This window comes from Felis catus, chromosome B1 (genome assembly GCF_018350175.1).
Source record: "Felis catus isolate Fca126 chromosome B1, F.catus_Fca126_mat1.0, whole genome shotgun sequence".
Lineage (NCBI taxonomy): Eukaryota > Metazoa > Chordata > Mammalia > Carnivora > Felidae > Felis > Felis catus.
The window spans coordinates 187,267,850-187,290,202 of NC_058371.1; the positions used below are offsets into that span (position 1 = coordinate 187,267,850).

Here is a 22,353-nt window from a genome sequence, read left to right on the forward strand (position 1 = left end):
AAAATAAATCTTGATTTTTTAAGAATTAAAAACAGTTATCATATGGTTTAAGAGACTTCATGGGGAAAATGTGAAATTTTGCAAAAGTTAGATTCTCAATTGAGAGCATGAATTCTCATTGAAAAGCATACTATAAACCAGAGTAATGTGTTTCAGACTGGGACAGCCATTTTCTCCTTAGAATACTGTCTCTATATTTAGAGTAAATAAATGGGCAATTCATTCTCTTTCACTTTATTTTCAAATTAGAAAAGATTGTTTGACTAGTTGAATCCTCAAAGTATAAAATATCCTTCCCTATGAAAGTCTATTGTGAAGAATATTTTATACTTTAGGGTTTTACTTTTATCTTGTAACCCTTTCCCTAAACTGAATTCACAACTAATTACTGAAATTTCTAGGATTGTTTATGTAGAATGCCTGCTTTACGAAACCAACGTAAGATCATACTGACATAGCTCTCTGTAGCTTTAGAATTGGCTGATCTTTTTTTTTTCCTCCCAAAACAGTTTTATTAACTGAGATTGTATGGGAGTTCCTTTTGACGGTAATTGTATTTCCACATTAAACCATAATATATTTCAAACTGTAAGTTATACTAATTTCTATTGGAGATACAGTTAAATATAATGTTTTTCAAATCTTTATTGTGCATAATTTATGGGGTTGATTATTTTTCCAGGGAAAAATGTCTTCTCTTGCAGACGCTATCTGGTGTATGCTGTCTTCTTCCCTACTGTGCCTTGTCTTCTCCATTTTTTTTTTTTTTTTTAACCTTTCCTTCCCTGTCTCTTCTCTGCCCTTCTCCTTTAATTTTCTAGGTGTACTGTTTAGCAGTTTTCACTGAGATGTAGCTAATACTTAGGCATTCGTCTGGCTCCTCACCATTATAGATATGGACACATGTATCCACTTGAAGAGCCACCGTGGATCAAAGTCTGTCTCGTCTTTCTTTTTGTTGCCATTACCATTGTTTAGTGAATGAAAACATCTCTATTTGGCATATGTAGTAGGCTCAAGTCAACCATTTCTGTAAGTTTAGAAAATAAGGACTATGGAGAGTAATCTGGCTTTTGAGACCTTGGGCAGTAGGAATGTAGGAGGTATTTTTATCCAAAAATTGGGAAAAATGGCTAGTGTTTTTACCTCTGCGTGCTGGAAACCAACCAGAAAGTGGTGCTTAGGGGTTAGAAGTCAGTCCAGTCGTCCTTCCGTAGTGTTTTCTAAAATTTACTTTCTCTTTTGTGTATCACTCATCCCACCTCCTTTTTTTTTTTTTTTTGGCCAGAATTAATGAGATGAAGCCTGTGCTGATGCACGGTCCGTGCTAGGAACACACATGTTACATTTGTTCTTTGCACACTTTGATTTATTTGTGCAGGTTGTGTTAGGTTCTGTGTTAGTTGTATCTATGTTTTGTCCCCCTATTACATGATGTGTTCGTGTCCCCATGCTTTTTGATGAATGGGTAGAAGTTTGATAGGCACAGAAGGTGAAGGTTTGCTATTCTAGACCCTGGGATTCAGGAGCCTGTTACATAGAAGAGGGATGATGTGTAGATTTTGTTTGCATACCAGCTTTGATCTGAAGCGGTCAGTCTCAGGATTAGCAGGGGGGTAGGGCTGGGGTCAGCCATTCCTCCTGTCCTCTCATTAGCAAGGAGAACACAACCGGTGGGTGGTTTGTGCCCCAGGCATCCCAGGGTGAGCACCAGTATACTTGTCAAAGCAGAAGCCAGCAGTATAAAGCAAACATGCCATTTTATTACATTCACTGTAATCACTAATTCGAATTTTGTGTGTTACAGAGAGTTTCAGACTGAGTATCTTTTGTGTGATTGTAATATACTGTGGATGCATCGCTGGGTAAAGGAGAGAAACATCACTGTCCGGGACACGCGGTGTGTTTATCCTAAGTCTCTTCAGGCCCAGCCAGTCACGGGTGTGAAGCAGGAGTTGTTGACGTGTGGTAAGAGAGAAAGAGAAAGAGGGAAAGTGTTTGCCATATTTTACTTGCCACTGTCTTTTTCTTGACAAACTGTGAAGTTCTCTTCACACTGTGATGGAACTGATTACAACTGTTACTCTTCATGGATCTGATAATACATATTTAGTGTATGTGAATAGTTAAGTCAACCGGATAAAACAGTTTTGGATGGGTGTTTAAAGTTCTTAGGTTTTGAACGGCTTTCTGTACGAAAAGCAAGTTCAGACAATCTTCAAATTTTCTATCAGTTGGCAAATCAGGAATTTGATAGTAAAAAAAAAAAATCTGAGGTTGCAATCATACTACTTGTTGGTAGGAGTGTGAATTAATAGAGCCTTTTTGACATATACTTTGGCAGTATGTATCGGTGTTCTCAAAAATTTGATACAATTTAATCCAGTGATTCTATAGGAGGGTGTAATTCTTAGGAAATGATCAGCTATGTTAGTCAGTATTTAAGTATAAGCATATCTTCAATCCTCAGAAATAGGGGATTGATTGAATTACTTGTGACACATCTATTTATAATAATGCAGCTATTAAAATTCATAATTTTGAAGAGTATTTGAAGACTTGAGGGAAATACAACATAGTTATTAAAAGAAAAAAAAATACACATAAACCAAAAATATTCCTTAAAATGATAAGAGGAGATTCCAGACTTTGTGTCTGGAAATAAGCAGTTCTATACTTGTTTACATTTTTTCTTTATTATCTTTATTGTTGTAGTTTCACAAGTAAAATATGCTCATTAGATGAAAATTAAGATTTGTGAAAAGAAATAACATATACATATATCAAATCATCATGATGTACACTTTAAATATCTTACAGTTTTAAACATGGGTGGGAAGAATAAAATAAACAGAAAAATATATTATAGTTCTGTCAGTTATACCTCAATAAAGCTGGAAGAGAAAAGACACTAAAAGAAGCAAACATATGGGGTGCCTGGGTGGCTCAGTTGGTTAAGCATCCAACTTCGGCTCAGGTCATGATCTCATGGTTCGTGAGTTCAAGCCCCACAATGAGCTGTGTGCTAATAGTGTGGAGACTGGAGCCTCCTTTGGATTCTGTGTCTCCCTCTTTCTCTTCCCCTCCCCTGCTTGTGCTCTGTCTCTCAAAAATAAATAAACACTAAAAAAATTAAAAACAAACCCAAAAAAGCCCATGCTTGCATTCCCAAAGGTAGCTGTTGTCAAAGATAACTCAGTATATTTTCTTCATCCTTTTCCTGTGTTTTGACCAAAACCTCATCATACTCTAATAATATTTTGTAACTTTTTAAAACTGGAGATGAGGTAAACCCATTTCCTCATCATATAAAAGAGATGCATACCAGTACATGATTCAGATGTAGCTGTAACTTGACCGCTTCCTTATTACTGCCTATTTAGTTTGTTAATAATTTCCAAGGATTCATTTCTTTGTATGCGTGTTTGCATATGTGCTGTTACTCTTTAGGATAGACCACAACTTGGACACCTGGTGGCTCATTTGGTTAAGCATCTGACTTTGGGTCGGGTCATGATCTCGTGGTTCGTGGTTTGAGCCCCACATTGGGCTCCATGCTGTGCGGAGCCTGCTTGGGATTCTCTCTCTCCATCTCTCTCTGCCCTCCCCTCTTTGTGTTCTCTCCTCTCTCTCTCTTTCTTTCTCTCAAAATAAATAAATAAACTTAAAAAAATAAAAATAAAAGAGAGGATAGAGTACATACAGGTAAAAGTAGTAGACAGTGGACTAAGTATTCTAAAGGCCTTTAATGAGCCCATGGTATTTGTGTATAGTTTTGCACATATATTTAGAATTCCTCCCTGTTATTTTTCTGACTGGAAGGAAATATATCAGCTTTTATTTTTTTAATTAATCTTTTTTTTTTTTTTAAGTTTATTTATTTTGAGAGAGAGAGAGTGCACATGAGCAGCAAAGGGGCAGGGAGAGAGAGAGTCCCAAGCAGGCTCCATGCTGATAATGTAGAGCCCGACATGGGGCTCGAACTCACAAACCATGAGGTCATGACCTGAACTAGAACCAAGAGTTGGACGCTGAACCACCTGAGCCACCCAGGCACCCCATATCAGCTTGTTAAAATGATGATGATATGTGGGACCTTAAAAGATTTTTCTTTCCCTTTTCTTTAAATGTTCTAAGTTTTCTCAGTGAGTATTCATCACTTATGTAAGCAGAAAGCAGTGGTTTAATCAAAGGTAATGCTGTCTTCTAAATGTATTCTAAAATTGTATGTCTATCAGTATTTACTTATCACCAGCTCCATTCTCCAGATTTAAGTATTATTTTACAATTTTTCTTAGTAATTGCTTAGATACCACAAAACAGGAACAACTTTAAATGTCAGAACTGATTATGAAATGGTTTCATTTTAATTTTACTAATTTTGTTTTCATTTAGGAGCCACTTATCTCAGTAGGAGCCTTGTTGGTGCTAGCATGAAAATGCTGGTCACTGGGGAAAATTTGTTTTTTTCATTTAAAACATTTTAATTAGAATTTCTATCGCTTTGGGGGTACCTGGGTGGCTTAGTTGGTTAAGCATCCAACTTCAAATCAGGTTGGGATCTCACAGCTCGTGAATTGGAGCCCTGTTTTAGGCTCTGTGCTGACAAGCTCAGAGCCTAGAGCTTGCTTTGGATTCTGTGTCTCCCTCTCTCTTTACCCCTCTCCCGCTTATGCACACGCTTGCGCGCGCATGCTCTCTCTCTCTCTCTCTCTCTCTCTCTCTCTCTCTGTCTTTCTTTAACATAAGTAAACGTTAAAAATAAATTAAAAAATTTTGTTTTCATAATAGAGTTTTTTCTTTCTGTGTATATTTATTTTTGAGAAAGAGAGAGAGACCCACACGGAATCTGAAGCAGGCTCCAGGCTCTGAGCTGTCAGCACATTGCCCGATACGGGGCTCAAACTCATGAACCGTGAGATCATGAATGACTGGAGCCAAAGTTGGACGGTTAACTGGCTGCGCCACCCCAGCGGCCCCCCCCAAAAAGAGTTTCAATAGCTTTTAACTCTGGAAGTGAATATAGTGTGGTATCTGTTTCCTGAGTCTTTGTTTTATGGTCTGTAGATCCACCCCTTGAATTACCATCTTTCTACATGACTCCTTCTCATCGTCAAGTTGTGTTTGAAGGAGACAGCCTTCCCTTCCAGTGTATGGCTTCATATATTGATCAGGACATGCAAGTGTTGTGGTATCAGGATGGACGCATAGTTGAAACTGATGAATCTCAAGGTATCTTTGTGGAAAAGAACATGATTCACAACTGCTCGTTGATTGCCAGGTAAACTTTTTTAGATGAGGAATCGTCTCCGTGGATTTTCTGTATTTCAGAATTGAAGTGTTAGAATTTGAACTAATATTTTATCTTCTTGCATTTAAAAATACAAACATTTGGTTTTCCTTTTCCTGATTGTTACTCATTTCCGGAAATTAAATAGCTACCTTTGTCATCCAGTTGTGGAGCAGAAAAGTATAGGAAGAAAGGGAAACACTGTTAAAAAGTTGGAGACTGTTTTTGTTAAAAGTTTTAGGAGGAAAAATGTAAACTTTTTGTGCCAAACTTAATTTCTAACCATTTACTGCTGCTAAACTCAGATTTTCACATTTAGCAATCACCTAATTTTCACCGTAGGTTAATGCTACAGTTTAAGATACTGTATTTCCTTTCTCTCCTCCATCAGTATAAAAGATTTAACACCTGTCCTGTTAACCCAATGACTGGTATGATCACCAAAATCATTGATTTGAATGAGTGTTATAAAGTATAAAAAAAACAGAGTGAAAATATATGATATTATCACTATATATTTTATTTTGGTAAAATCTTAACCTGTAGGCATTGAATTTTCTTTTTTCTTCTCTCTTGTGTCTCTCTCTTTTTTTCCTTCCTACCAATTTCGTTCTTTTTTTTTTTTTTTTTTTTTTTTTTTTTTTTTGAGAGAGAGTGTGTGTGCACAGGTGTGAGTGGGGGAGAGGCAGAGTGAGAGGGAGAGAGAATTTTAGCAGGTTCCACGTCCAGTGCAGAGTGCATCGTGGGGCTCAGTCTCACAACTGTGAGAGATCATGACCTGAGCCGAAATCAAGAGTCAGATGCTTAAGCGACTGAGCCACCCTTCTTACTATTTATTCTTCCTACTTCTATCTATTTAAGAATATGTCTGTAGCTTCCAAACTCTTTTAGAGCAACTTAGGGTAATATCATTGCAGATTCAAAGAGGTGCCATTAAAAAAAATTATCAAGAAAATAAAGGCATTCTGACTGGAGAATCCTGAGAATTTCGGGGATAGAATATTCTATTTTACAATTTTTGTTTTCCTCCTGAGATTTCCTGTCTGTTTATTAGAAGCATATTTTTCTTTGTGTCTTCTAACATATTTATAATAGATGCTTTTAAATTCTCGCCTGCTATTTCCAATATCTAGGTTATCTTGGAATCATCACCACTGTCTTCTTTGCTTTTGAATATGTTTTATATTTTATTATTTAAAAAATGTTGAGGTGCCTGGGTGGCTCAGTTGGTTAAGCATCTGACTTTGGCTTGGTCATAATCTCATGGTTTGTGGGTTCAAGCCCTTGTTGGGTTGGCATGGGGAACCTGCTTGGGGTTCTCTCTCTCCCTCTTGCTCTCTGCCCCTCCCCCACCTGCACCATCTCTCTCAAGATAAATAAATAAGAAAAAAATATTGTTCATGTGTCTAATAATGTTGGATTCTATCCTGGACAGTGTGAATGATTCACTACAGAGAAGCTGGCAAAGTACAGCCTATGGTCCACACCTGGCCTGATGGGCCTGTGGGCTAAGAATATTTTTAACGTTTGTGAATAGTTACATAAGTACCAATATAATATTTTCAATGTTGCTTCTTGGCCAGCAAAGCCTGAAATAATTACTGTGTGGCCTTTGAAGAAAAAGTTTACAAACCCCTGACTCTGGGTTCTCTTCCATTTGCTTGAAGTCAGCTGGTTTTTGTTCCCTCAGGCATTTAGTTTGGCTAAACTCAAACTCCTACTTCTGTCTTTTCTGTGCTGGGCAGCATCTGAAGTCTGCTTGGTGCCCACTCTGTCAGGGGCCAGTTAGAGATCCGGGTAGATGTTCTATGCAGAAGTTTGGGCTTCCAGCCAGGTTCCTGTCTACCTCTGTCCTCTGATTTTTCAACAAGTAAGACTGTGAATTTCTATTTGAGTGGGGCCTGTCCTTGGGTAAAAGCCATTAAAACACCTTCCTGGTCTTACTCCCCGGTGCTGATCCCTTCTTCCAGGTGTCAGCTTCTCTCCGGTTTCTGCTTGCCTTGGATCACTGACCGTGTGTTGAGACAGGCGTCTTGTTGTAGTTTGTCCAGAGTGTATAATTGTTAACTGCAAGGAGGGTAGTTTCATAGAGCTGCCCGCCCTGCTCTTCCCAGAATCAGAGGTTTATTTTATTTATTTATTTTTTTTAATTAGGGAGTGAGATTGTTAGAAACAGTTTAAGTCCCAGTGAGAAGACTAATTGTTACCTCACTTGTGTTGTGATAATTTCACAAGCACTGTACATATGTTAAAACTCATGGAGTTATGTGCTTTAAGCTGTTTATTATATGAATAGACAATAATTGAGATATGATATAGCAACAATAACATATTAAAATATATAGAACCTTTTTTTAAACAAAAAGGCTCTCAATCATTTAGTACTCTTTACATTTTGCAATTATAAAGTAACTAGATTAACTTTATACATTTATTTCTGCAGGTCATACTTTAAATTCTTTGTAAGCAGGACCAAAAATTAATTCTAAGGTCCTTGCCTAATAGTTTTTTTGGGAGGGACACTTGACTAATGTGAAAATCTTTCATATGAAGTCCTTTACCCAAAATTTGCCTCCGAATAGTAAAGGAGTTGCAGGAAAAGGAAATGATGGTTATCAATTTGGTTAACCTGAGATACTTGTTTGTTCTTCAGTGGTTTTTCTCATGTTATCCATTCTCCCTTGGTAAGAATCAGAGTTTGCACTTTTCCTCAAAGATAAAATTGAAGCTGCTTCTTCCTCCTTAAATTTCCAAATATGCTGCCTTGAGGATTCCCGAAAAGTTTATTCTGATGATTGGTTTAAAGCATTGAAGGTGTGGCTAAAGGTTATCTTTAAAAGCATGTTGGCAGAATGTGTTAGGACCTTCGCTCCCAGCGGGGGTGCTGAAGTGCCCTGGGACATCACAGTGAGTTTACAGAGGTGCTGTGGGGTATTGTAAGTTTTTTCTTTTTTAAACTTTATTTATCTGTGTTTGAGAGACAGTCGGGGTGGGGCAGAGAGAGAGGGAGACAGAGAATCCCAAGCAGGCTCCACGCTGTCAGCACAGAGCCCAACATGGGGCTCAGACTCATGAACCATGAGATCATGTCCTGAGCGAAACCCAGAGTCAGGTTCTTAACCGACTGAGCCACCCAGGCACCCCTGTTTTAAGGTTTTGAAGAAGCGTGGGGATACTTGACATTTGTTGGACCAACTTGAGGCAGTTACAGTATCATTCGATCATGCTGGATTCCTTTCTGTCGCGCCATACTTTAAGGGTACCGAGTTTTGGGTGATTAATATGGTGCAAAGCAGGTACTGTGTGAAAGTCATTGTGGAACGTGAAATAAGGGTATCGTTTGATCTGTATCTGACATTTGGTTAATTTTGGAGTGCTCAAAAGACAGACACAACCCATCAGGAAGTAATTGTGGTCATTGAAGAATGAAATATTTACCTTGGATTGTTGTGCATTATTTTTTCAAATGGCTCTTAAGATATTAGGACATCGATACACAATTCTGGGATTTAATTTAGTAATTGGACCATTGTAGGTATTTCTTTTGGGCTTGGGGCTCTGCATAACATTTTCTTGTCAGTGAAGGTGCTGTGGACCAAGAAAGTTTGGGGACCTCTGGATTAGAGAGTGATTGGTTATTTTAGAATTTGGTTATTTAAATTTAATGTAAGGTACTTTTTGTGGACTTTATTTGGAGTATATTTAGTACTTTTAGTACTTTATTTGGAATATATTTATTACAGTGTGTTGATTTGTTCACTGACTTAATTAACAAAGATGATAAACATTTTCTTTGATTCAGAGTAACAGTGCCTCAAAGTCTTTATTAGAACATATGATGTTGTATAGCCATTAATGATTTAGGAGACTGGAAAAACGTGTATTAACTTCAAGACATAATTTTGTCAGTTAATTAAAATGATACATCCTTTATGTCTAATTATCTCTTAATTTTCTATTTACATAAAAGCATAGCATAGTGGGTCATATGGTGGGGAGAAAGGCTAATTGAAGTTTCTGACATTTGCTCTTTAATTAATAGGTTTTATATTAGAGAACTATGATTTCATCTTGAAAATTGAATTTACTGACAGCTATTTAGAAATATAGCTGTTTCATAAATTGAAGTATACCTTTACATGGAAAACTCCTTTTGTGAAAGCATTAGTTGGTAATTTATTAAATCTTTGTAGAGACTTAATGAATTCTTCCCACAAAGTATTTTACCTTAAATACTTTCTTAATTGTTCACTTCATAATATTAATCTCCTTCCTTCATGCTTGACTATTTTCCTTCAAATCAGTGGAAAGGTACACGTAACCTGGAAACGTCTCCATTAGTTTTGCCGAAGAATGTGCCGCCATGTTTCTGCCTTTGCACTTAGGCTGTTGCCCTGCCTGGCTGCATCCTGGTTTCCTCTTTCTGGTGGGAGAAGTGTCAGGCATGATGTCCCATCTCACTGTCACTTTGTTCGTACCTTTTTTTTTTTTTTAATGTTTGTTTGAGAGAAAGAGAACGAGGAGGGGCAGAGAGAGAGAGAGAGAGAGAGAGAGAGAGAGAGAGAGAGAGAGAATCCTAAACAGGCTCCGTGCTGTCAGCACTCTCTCTCACTACTGTGAGATCATGACCTGAGCTGAGGTCGAGTTGGTTGCTTACCTGACGGAGCCACCCAGGCACCCTGTTCATACTTCTGGTACAGCTCTAACCCTAGTGTTTTCAGGAGCTTTTTATCTGTTCATCTTGACTTGCTGCTGAAATACTTAAATGGAGGGATCATTTATATATATATTTTACATATGTACATATATATGTACATATATACATATATATGTATGTCTATATATATATATAAATATTTAACATTTATCCTAGCATGGTGAGAGGGGCATGTGAGGGAGAGAGAGGGAGGGAGGGAGACAGAGGATCTGAAGCAGGCTGTGTGCTGACAGCAGAGAGCCCGACGGCGGGGCTTGAACTCACAAACCCCGAGATCGTGACCTGAGCCAAAGTCGGGTGCTTAACCAGTTGAGCTACCCAGGCGCCCCTGGAGGGATCATTTTAAATTTGCTTTTAATCTGGCAAGTGCTTTGCCCACAGTGTGTATTCAGACGTATTTGCTAAGTGAATGATAGAAGCCTGATTGTCTCCCTTTTTTGGTCTAACCATATTTTCTCTCTTTTTAAAATCTTTCTTCATGCAGTGCCCTCACCATTTCTAACATTCAGGCTGGATCGACTGGAAATTGGGGCTGTCATGTCCAGACCAAACGCGGGAACAATACGAGAACCGTCGATATTGTGGTATTAGAAAGCTCTGCACAGTACTGTCCTCCCGAGAGGGTGGTAAACAATAAAGGTGATTTCAGGTCAGTGACATGGAAAGTGCTGGAAAAGTGATTTGCCCACATCTGTTTTTATTCCTAAAGGTGCATCATGGTCTCCTGTTCTGAAGAAGAAAATTTGAGAAATACATGCATGTTCATATACATATCCTTACGTATCTTAGGACTACCCTTTAGAACAGTGATTCCAGACTCATTTATGAAGATTAAGAAAAAAAGGTGCCTGCATTTTATCTCAGATATGTGGATTTAACAGCCTCTGCAGGCAGAGTGTTTCATGTTTAATAGTTTGTTGTAAAAGTTAAGGACCACTACTTTAGGGAAACGTTTTGGAAATTCTACTAAAACTGTGAAATCCAGACAGGCTAATGGTATGTCCTGTTTTTTTCAGGGGCTCTTTTATGGATGAACTTTGCTTCATATTGCTAAGTTACTTTTACCTATTGGCAGTTTAGTAGACATGAGAATTAGGAGAAACCCATGTCCCTTTTTCCTCCCCAATTTGGTTTTTCTGACAATTAAGCCAGAAGGACATTGGGGAATGAAAGCTTTTCAGATGGCCTGAAACCTTCGGAGCCACTGGTGGTGGGCTCTGTGTTGAGATCAGCAGAAGGGGTTAAGTATTACAGTTTTTTTAAATAGAAAATTTAGAATTTGTGGGAGGTAACAACTTTTACCTTAGACTCTCCTTAACTTTTCAAGGTTTTTAAAAAGCATCTTTATATTATTTATTTAATGTTCTTTATGTTTAGGAATTTAATAATGACTTTATAGTTGATGTAAATGTAGGGAAATATGTCTGCTCTTGAAAGCAGCAAAAATAGTGTGTTGAATACCCAGTTTGCACTGTCTTTGATTGGTGCTCCTTTTGCCCAACTTTTAAGGGAAAGAAAACCCTTGGATATTAGTCTTTTAAACCCAAGGTGAAGAAGCAACGCAACATCTTTAGCTCAGCTGCTTCTTCATGGCTTTTTTAAAAAACTGTCTTTTTGTCCTTTAAAAAAATCTCTTTGACCTGAGTATATGGAAATTAGCATTTTATTATTGCCAAGAGCTAAGTCCTTTATGTAGATTAACTGTTAACAGATAATATTTACACTGTATACTTTAAAGCAAAATAGACAACATTTGGGAATTTTGTTCTATTCTGCATTTTTTATTACGTGCTCATGATGTTTTCTATTTATGGTGGATTTTCTCTTCCTACTCATAATTGGAGTATTTTACAAATTTTAAAATAGAAGAATCTAATTGGAGTATTTTACAAATTTAAAAATAGAAGAATCTAATTATTTAACTGATTAATGAATTAGCTTTCGACACTCCTTAGTATATTACACGATTGGACTTTCACTGCATTAATAAGATTTAGTTTAGTGTTGCTTAGTCTGTTTATGCAGATTTCGGTGATGAATTATATTTCAGCATGACTGATGCTGTAATTTATCAGTTCCTGCGTTACAGGTCAGCTGTAACTTTTATTAAATATATTCACTTCAGTCCCACTTTTGGAGAAATGGAGCTCAAATGACAAAGATTTCTCCCAGCTGTTAGTGGCAATCCATGCCACTTGCATAGGGAGCAGTTTCTCCCAGATAAATTCATTCGTGTGTCGTGTTGGAGGTCTGCTGGGCCACCCCCAAGTGCAGAGGTTTGCTAGGAGGACTCGCGTGGACTCAGCTTGTCATTGCGGTCACAGCTAAGATGCATTATAGTGATGTAGTAAGACACATAGCAGGATAACCAGGGGACGGACCGAGGTGCATTCTGGAGAGATCCACGTGCAGGCTTCTTCCTGCTCTTTCCCTCCCATGAAGATCACACACAGCATGCTCCTCCTTCAGCCATGAAAAGGCAGCAGCCTCTATGCAGCCTTGTTGCTCAGGGAAGCCCGTGGGAAACTCAGCACACCGAGTTCTTATTGCTGGCCGTGTAGGCACCCTCTGCCTGGCATGTACCAAAATTTCAGACTCCCAGGAAGAAAGCAAGTTTCAGCCTAATCCCTGCGGTGTGTCCCAACAGCCTAGGCACGGTGAACAGCCCTCCAGTTCACTGTTCGTGGGAATACTGCAAGTCCCAAATACTCCCAAGTCCCCAGTTGTCCCAGCAGGCCTTTCTAAGGAGAGCCATCCTGGCCCTGCTGTGGTGACTCTTGTCTGCACATCTGCTGACTCTGTGCCGTATGTGGGATTTTCTTTTTTAAGACAGTTTCCCTGTGTGTTTATAGCAATATTTAGAAAATTTTGGGGAAGTGTGCTATGGTATTAAAATATATGTGGCTGATGGTTTAAAACAGTTCAGTTCATGCTTAACCTTTTTTGTAAAGTCTTTGTTCCGAGAGGAATTTGTTTCTTCTTGATTTTTCTCTCTGATTATACGTGACCTGTTGTCATCCTTGATTTTCTTCCCCATTTGGTTGTGTTCCACGTGAGTGTTTTCATACAGTTTTGTCTTCGTCTCTCTAGATGGCCCAGAACGTTGGCAGGCATCACTGCGTACCTTCAGTGTACTCGGAACATCCATGGCAGTGGGATCTACCCTGGAAACCCGCAGGATGAGAGAAAGGCTTGGCGCAGATGTGACAGAGGCGGCTTCTGGGCGGATGATGATTATTCTCGCTGCCAGTATGCAAATGATGTCACTAGAGTTCTTTATATGTTTAATCAGGTAACTAGAGAGTCTTCACGTTGACTGAGGTGGTTAATTTATTTTCGTTGAAATGCCAGGTGTGTGTTTGTGTGTGTTTTAAATACGAGTAAAGCACAAGGATTTGGTGTTTCCATTCAGTTGCTCTGTCTTGGGGATTAGGCTTTGTCACCTCAACCGGTATTCAAGGCCCTCTGTGGTGTCGATTTTCCTTTCCAGTCACTGCCTGACTCGGTGCCTTTGTTTGAATATCTTTATCATCTATATTCACTAGACCGAATTCCCAGCCATCCTTCAAATCCATCTGGGAAGCCACCTGTTGGGTTCCTTTTATAATCTCTTTGTCACGAGTGATCCCTTGTTATACTTGTACTCGTATGTCTTTTCTTGTATTCTCTCCTGTGCATCCTTTTAAACCTGACCACATTGTAAGCAGCGGGAACATGGCCTCCCTGTGACACATTTTCTTGTGCTCCTTGGTAGCTGTTATACCCTTGGTGTAATGGTTGGTGCGGAGTTGTGTTTAAGTCAATAAATAAGCAAATGTAAAACATTACCGGCAGAGCATGGCAGTATAGATACATGTTCAGTAAGTGCTTCATACTCTCGTGCATTGGGGCTCCAGGGGAGTTATTGATCCCTCCCAGTTGGAATACTCAGGGAAGGCTTTACTAAGCAATTGGAATCGAGTATGTGTAGAATTTGGATAAGCAGAGAAGAAGAGATGGTGTTGTGTGTTTACCAGAGGTGTTTTCATGTATTACTGTGTTTCATTTAAAGTTAAAAAAAAAAATTTGCCTTTAGGTTGGTTACCATTATAATTCCAGTTTTCTCAGCTTTGAAAAAGCATTTTAAGAAGGTCCTGGTGATAAATGATAAAGACTTTGAATTCATTGCCATGTTTTGAATGCAAAGATAAAATGCCAGATTTTTTGCCTTTTTAAATACAGATGCCTCTCAATCTTACTAATGCTGTGGCCACAGCCCGACAGTTACTGGCTTACACTGTGGAAGCTGCCAATTTTTCTGACAAGATGGATGTTATATTTGTGGCTGAGATGATAGAAAAGTTTGGAAGATTTACCAAAGAGGAGAAGTCCAAAGAGGTATTTTTCTGGTTCACATTTGTAGCATATAGCATGTCAACAAATAGTCATGTGGTAGAGTTGAATCTGTAGTTTGTATTTATTTAAAAAAATTTTTTTTAACTCTTTTATTCAGTTTTGAGACACAGAGAGAGACAGAGCATGAATGGGGGAAGAACAGAGAGAAAGGGAGACACAGAATCCGAAGCAGGCTTCAGGCTCCGAGCGCTCAGCTCAGAACCTGACGCAGGGCTTGAACTCAAGAACGGTGAGATCGTGACCTGAGCTGAAGTCGGACGCTTAACTGACTGAGCCACCCAGGTGCCCCTGAATCTGTAGTTTTTAAAGAAAAGTTTACTTATTTTGAGAGAGAGAAAGAGAGAGAGAGAGAGAGAGAGAGAGAGAGAGAGAGAGAGCGAGAGCAAGCAGGGGAGGGGCAGAGAGAGGGAGAGAGAGAATCCCAAGCAGGCTCCGTACTGTCAGTGTGGAACCCGATGCGGGGCTCAAACCCACAAACTGAGATGATGACCCTGAGCCAAAACCAAGAGTTGGACACTTAACCAGCTGAACCACCCAGGCGCCCCTGAATCTCTATTTCTAAATTTTTTTTTTTTTAACATTTATTTATTTTTGAGACAGAGAGAGACAGAGCATGAATGGGGGAGGGTCAGAGAGAGGGAGACACAGAATCTGAAACAGGCTCCAGGCTCTGAGCTGTCAGCACAGAGCCTGACGTGGGGCTCGAACTCACGGACCGCGAGATCACGACCTGAGCCGAAGTCGGCCGCTTAACCGACTGAGCCACCCAGGCGCCCCCTGAATCTGTATTTCTAAAGCATCTTTATGTTTGCTCTATTTTAATTAAGTGTACCTTTTAATTTCCAAAGTATTGAGAAATGTATGCTGCATTTACCATAGTAATCTGTTGTTAGAGGTGAACAATCCGTTCTTGGGAATTAAGGTACGTGATAGAGCAGAGCCAGCCTGTGAGAGAGCAACTTCCTGCCTCCACATTGTGGTTTGGCTAGAACTATTCCCAGGCATTCTGGGGTTTCTCCTGTCTACACAGACATGTGTTTATCCTTCTCTTTCTCTTCCCCCACCACCCAGTTTTATTGAGAGACAATAGACACTCATCAGTATATAAGTTCAAGGTGTACACCATGATGCTTTAACTTACATACGTTGCAAAATGACCATCAGGATAGATTAGGCTAACATCCATCTTCCCATATAGATACAATAGAAAGAAAAGAAAGAGAAAAAGAAAAAAGAAGAAAACAAATTTCTTCACGTGATGGGAACTGTTGGGATTTACTCTAATAACTTTCCTATATACCATGCGACACTGTTAGCTGTTTTCATTTGTGCGCTACATCCTTGGTACTTATAACTGGAAATTTATACCTTCTGACCACCTTCCTCCAGTTCCGCCCCCTGCCCTCCCAACTCTCTGCCTCTGGTAACCGCAGGTTTGTTCTTTTTCTGTGAGGTTTCTTTTTGTCCACATGTAAATGAAATCAGGCTGTATTTGTCTTTCTCGGATTTATTTCACTTAGCATAATGGCTTCAAGATCCCTCCATGTTGGAATAAATGATAGGATTTCCTCATTTTTTAAATGGCTGAATATGATTCCTTTGTGTATATATATATCACAACTTCTTTATCCTTTCATCCTCAATGGATCATAGGTTGTGTTATTACAAATAATGCTGCTATGGACGTGGGGGTGCAGAGCCATCTTCAAGCTAGGGTTTTAGTTTCCTTTGGATATATTTCTGGAAGGGAATTTTGGGATCATGTGGTAGTTCTGTTTTTAAATTTTTTAGGGTCCTCCATATTGTTTTGCATAGTGACTGTACAAATTTACATTCCTACCAAGTGCACAAAGGTTCCCCTTCTCCATATTTTTGCCAGTGTTTTCTTGTCTTTTTGGTGGTAGCCATTCTAACAAGTGTGAAGTGGTACCTCATTATGCTTTTAATTTGCATTTCCCTGATGACTAGTGATGTTGAAGACCTTTTCATGTACCTCTTGGCCTTTCATATATCTTCTTTGGAGAAATGTCTATTAGGTCCTTTGCTTATTATTTAATTGTGGGTTTTTTTTTTTTTTTTTTTTTTTTTTTTGCTATTGAGTTATGGAAGTTCTTTATATATTTTGCATATTAACCCCTTACCAGATAAATGGTTTGCACATATTTTTTTCCCATTCTGTAAGCAACTAGGTTGTCTTTTCACTTTGTGGATGGTTTCTGTTGCTATGCAGAAGCCTTTTAGTTTGATGCAGTCCCATTTGTTTATTTTTGATTTTGTTGTTTGTGCTTTAGATGTCATATCCGAAAATCGTTACTAAGACCTATGTCAAGGAGCTTTATTTCTGTCTTCTTGGAGTTTCATGGTTTCAGGTTTTCATTTAAGTCTTTAATCCATTTTCACTTAATTTTTGTGAGGAATGTGAGATAGGGGTTCAGTTTCTTTCTTTTCCATTTTAATATACAGTTATCACAACACCATGCATTGTGAAGAGACTGTCTTTTCTTCATTGAGTATTGTGGCTCCCTTGTCAAATATTAGTCGACTGTATAAGCTGGGCTCTTGTTTCTGTTCCATTGGTCTGTTTGTCTGTATTTATGCCAACACCATACTGTTTTGATGACTATAGCTTTTATAGTATAGCTTGAGATCTGCAAGTATGATGCCTCCTTCTTTGTTTTTTCTCAATATTCTCTTGGCTATTCAGGGTCGTTTGTGTTTCCATGTAAATTTTAGGAGTATTTTTTTCTACTTCTGTAAAAACTGCCTTTGGAATCTTGATAGGGATGGCATTGAATCTATAGATACCTTTTGGTAGTGTTGACATTTTAACAATATTCTTATAGTCCATGCACATGAGATACCTTTCCATCTATTTGTATTTTCTTTGACTTCTTTCATTGGTGTCTTGTAGTTTTCAAGGTAGAGAACTTTCACTTCATTAAATATATTCCTAAGTATTTTATTGTTTTTGAAATTATTGTAAATGGAAATGATTTCTTTAAAAAAATTTTTTTAATTAAAACATTTTTTAAGTTTATTTATTTATTTTGAGAGAGGGAGAGAGAGGCAGACAGACAGACAGACAGTGAACAGGGGAGGGGCAGAAAGAGAGAATCCCAAGCAGGTTCTGTGCTGTCACCCCAGAGCCCGATGACAGGCTCAAACTTAAAAATTGTGAGATCATGACCTGAGCTGAAACTAAAAGTTGGACACTCAACTGACTGAGCCATCCAGGTGCCCTGGGATTGATTTCTTTATTTCATTTTTGTAAAATTCATTGTTAGTGTGTAGAAATACTACTGAGTTTTAATGTTAATTTTGTGTCCTGCAACTTTACTGAATTCAACTTTACTGAATTACAGGTTTTTTTTGTTGTTAGGTCTTTAGGATTTTCTGTATATAAAATTATGTCCTCTGTAAATAGAGACAGTTTACTTCTTTGTTTCCAATTGTGATGCCTTTTAATTTTTTTCTAGCTTGGTTTTTGTAGGTAGGACTTCTTGTACTACATTGAATAAGTGTGGTAAAAGTGGGTCCTTTTGTCTTATTTATAATCTTAGAGGAAAATCTGTGAATCTTTCACTATTGAGTATGAGGTTAGCTGTGGGCTTGTCATCTGTAGCCTTTATTATGTTGAGATATATTCCTTCTATGCCTAATTTGTTGGGAGTTTTTATCATGAATAGATGTTGAATTTTGTCCAATGCTTTTTCTGCATCTATTGAGATGATCGTATGGTTTGTTTTTATTCCATTCATTTGACATATCATATTGATTGATTTATATATGTTGAACCATCCTTGCATCCCAGAGATCAGAGATAAATCCCACTTGATAATGGTGGGATCTTTTTAATGTTCTGCTGTATTTGACTTACTAGCATTTTATTGAGAAGTTTTGCATCTACATTTATCAAGGATATTGGTGTGTAGTTTTCTTTTCTAGGAGTGTCATTTTCTGGTTTGGTATCAGGATCATGCTGACTTTGTAAAATGAGTTTAAGAAGAGGAGGGAACTCTTCAGTATTTTGGAGGAGTTTGCATGTGATTGGTTTTAATTCTTCAAATATTTGGTAAAATTCACCAGTGAGACCATCTCATCCTGGGCTTTTTTTCATTGGAATATATATATACACACACACATATATATACACACCCACATACGTATACTTATATATATATACACACACACACACATATATATATACTTATACGTGTGTATACATATACACACACAAATTATATATATATATATATATATATATATATATATATATATATATATTTTATTTTTAAACATTTATTCATTTTTGAGAGAGTGTGAGTGAGGGAGGGGCAGAGAGAGAAGGGAGACACAGGATCTGAAGCAGGCTTTAGGCTCTGAGCTGTCAGCACAGAGCCTGATGTGGAGCTTGAACCCATGAACTGTGAGATCATGACCTGAGCCAAAGTTGGACACTTAACTAACTGAGCCACCCAGGTGCCCTGGAATATTTTAGATTACTGATTGATTCTTCCTACTAGTAATTGGTCCATTCAGATTTTCTACTTTTATCTGATTTAGTCTTGGTAAGTTTTATGTTTCTAAGAATTTTTTCATCTAGGTTGTCTAGTTTGTTGGCGTATAGTTTTTCATTGTTTTCTCCAGATCCTTTGAATTTCTGTGGTGTTGGTTGTAATGTCTCCTTTTTCATGTATAATTTTGATGATTTGAGTTTTCTTTTTTTCTTGGTTGGTGTAAGGGTTTATCAGTTTTGATTTCTTTTCAAAGAACTGACTCTGTTTTGGTTAATCTTTCTATTGTTTTTTTGTTCTCTATTTCATTTATTTCTTCTTTAATCGTCATTATATACATTTTTTTCTTCTGCCACCATTGAGCTCACTTTGCTCTTCTTTTTCTAGATCCAGAAGGTATAGAATTAGGCTGTTTGGGATTTTTCTTGTTCTTAATGTAGGTGCTTATTGCCCTTAACTTTGCTTTTAGAACTGCTTTTGCTGCATCTCCCAAGTTCTGCTATGTTTGTTTGTTGTGTTTCCATTTTCGTTTGTCTCAAGAATGTTTTTTTTTTTTTTTTTTTTTTTTTTGCTGCATCTCCCAAGTTCTGGTATGTTTGTTGTGTTTTCATTTTTGTTTGTCTCAAGAATCTTTTTTTTTAAGATTTTATTTTTAAATAATCTCTATACCACATGTGGGACTCGAACTTAGAACCCTGAGATCAAGAGTCACATGCTCTACCGACTGAGCCAGCCAGCCAGGTGCCCCTCAAAAACTGTTTTTAAATTTCCTTTAATTTCTTCTTTGATCTACTGATTATTGAGTAGAGTGTTGATTTCCATATGTTCATGAATTTTACAGTTTCCCTCTTGCTACTGATTTTTGATTTCATGCCATTGTATCAGAAAAGATACTTGGTCTGATCTCAGTCTTCCTGAATTTGTTAAGACTTGTTTTGTGGCCTGATATAAGGTCCATTCTAGAAATTGTTCTGTGTGTACTTGAGAGAAATGTGTATTCTTCTGTTGTTGGGTAGAATGCTCTGTATATGTCTGTTAGGCCCATTTAATCTCTAATGTTGTTCACATATACAGCTTCCTTTTGATTCTCTGTCTGGGTGATCTGTCCATTGTTGAGAGTCAAGTATCAAAGTCTGCAAGTACTATTGTTTTACTGTTTGTCTCTTTTTCTGTTAGTTTCTGCTTTCTATATTTAGGTGTTCCAATGTTGGGTGAATGAGTATTTACAGTTGTTAGATCTTGTTATATTGACCACTTTATCATTTTATAATGATCTCTGTGTCCTTTTACCACTTTTAAAGTCTCTTGTTTTTGGTTACCATTTGCTTAAAATGTCTTTTTCCATCCTTTTCTCTCAGCGTAGGTTTGTCTTTAAGGCTAAAGTAAGTCAGCATATTGTTGGATCTTTTTTTTTTTTTTTTAATCTACTGAGGCATTTTCTTTCTTTTAATTGGACAATTTAATCTTAAAAAAAATTTTTTTTATGTTTATTTCTGAGAGACAGAAAGAGACAGAGCATGAGTGGGATAGAGGCAGAGAGAAAGAGAGACAGAGTCCAAAGTAGGCTCCAGGCTCTAGGCTCTGAGCTGTCAGCACAGAGTCCGACGCGCCCGCAGGGCTTGATCCCACGAACGCGGGATCGTGACCTGAGAGGAAGTCGGATACTTAACCGACTGAGCCACCCAGGCACCCTGGACAATTTAATCTTCTTAACATTTAAAGTAATTATTGATAGGTAAGGACTTACTATTGTCATTTTGTTAATTGTTTCCTGGTTGTTTTGTAGATCCCTTATTTCGTGATTCTTATCTTGCTGTCCTTTTTGTTGTTTTGATATCTCTTGGTATCAGTATATACTGTTTTGACTTCTTTGTTGTATTTTTTGGTGTAATTAGTATAAGATTTTTCTGACTGGTTGCTATGAGGCTCACATAAAATATCTTAAACTTATCACACTCTATTTTAAACTGATGGCAACTTCAGTAGAGTTTGTAAACTTTGCAGTTTTACTTCTCCTCTCCCTCACATTTTAGGTTACTTCTGTTACTATTTATACAGTACAAAAAACCACATAGGGATGCCTGTCTGCCTCGGTTACTAGAGCATGCGATTCTTGACCTTGGGGTCGTGAGTTGAAGTCCCATGTGTGGCATAGGGTGTACTGTAAAAAAAATTTTTTTTAATGTAAATTATAGCAGATTGTTGTCATTATGGTTGTTTTAAGTATATTCTTTTAACTTTTAAACTAGTTTTAAGTAACTTATGCCCCACTATTACCATATTGCAGAATAGAAAATGCCCATATATTTGCTGTTACCAGTAAGATTTACACTACCTTTTTTTTTAAAAAAATAAAAATGTTTATTTGAGGGGGAATTAGGGAGGAGCAGAGAAAAAGAGGGGAGAGAGAATCCGAAGCAGACTCTGCACTGTGAGTGCAGAGCCCAATGCTGGCCCTATCTTTTGAACCGTGAAATCATGACCTGAGCCAAAATCAAAAGTCAGATGCTTTACTCACTGAACCACCCAGGTGCCCCAGCCATTATTGCTTTAAATATACTTTCTCTTCCTTTCTCTTTCTTTTCTCCTTTTGGAATTCCCAAAATGTGAATATTGTTTTGCTTTGTTTTGTTTTTTTTTTTTTTCCCCATTGTGTCCCATAATTCCTGTAGGCTTTTTTCACTCTGTTTCAGAACATTTTTGCTCCTCTGACTCTGGAATTTCCAGTGTCCTATTCTCTCTAGTTGTTGATTCTTTTTTCTGCATGGCTGAAGCAACCTTTGAAGCTCTGTTGAATTCTTTAGTCATTATATTCTTCAACTCTCGGATTTCAGTTTGTTTGTGTTTTGATGGTTGCTGTTTTCTTGTCAGACTTCTTATTTTATTCATGTGTTGTTTCCCAAATTTTATTTAGTGGTGTCTCTCTTTTCTTGTAGCTCAGTGAATTTCCTGAAGAGGAGTATTTTAAATTCTTTGTCTGACAGTTCTTGGATCCTCCATTATTGGAACTCGATGAGTTTCCTTTGGTGGTGTCATATTTACGTGACTTTTTGTGATCCTTGATTCCTTATTTGAGTAATGGGGCTTCTCCTCTAGACTTACCAGTTTTTTTTTTTTTCACTGGTTAGCTCTGTTTGGGTTTCTGGGTGTGTCTGCTGGTAATGGCCTTGGGCAAGTGGGACCTGCTATTATCATCTTCTTTTGGGCCAGGCGGCTCTTAGAGCTCTGAGAATGGGTACAGGGACTTGTGCTCCTGGCTTGGTTGCCTACCCTGCTGAGGCTTTGTGGTTGCGCGAATTCTCCGGTCAGACTTACTAGATATGGTCTGGACTGGATACCATATTCCAGGGTAGGTGGGGCCATGGGTTAGCTTCCCTCCAGGGAGAGCCATCCTTATTGTGAGTTTTAGTCCCCCAGATCTTAATTTCTTTCGTAAT

The 22,353-nt window shown here is 37.9% G+C and overlaps 1 protein-coding gene across 3 annotated transcripts in view; it reads left to right on the forward strand.

Annotated features, from left to right (window-relative positions):
• ADGRA3 (adhesion G protein-coupled receptor A3) overlaps nt 1–22,353 on the forward strand; it is a 136,245-nt gene that overhangs the window by 61,351 nt on the left and 52,541 nt on the right. For all 3 annotated transcript variants that reach the window (XM_023253254.2, XM_045056541.1, XM_045056542.1), the window contains exons 6-10: nt 1,808–1,968; nt 5,068–5,281; nt 10,492–10,656; nt 13,098–13,299; nt 14,229–14,384. In XM_023253254.2, the coding sequence (XP_023109022.1) occupies nt 1,808–1,968; nt 5,068–5,281; nt 10,492–10,656; nt 13,098–13,299; nt 14,229–14,384 (898 nt within the window). The remainder of the gene's footprint in view (nt 1–1,807; nt 1,969–5,067; nt 5,282–10,491; nt 10,657–13,097; nt 13,300–14,228; nt 14,385–22,353) is intronic.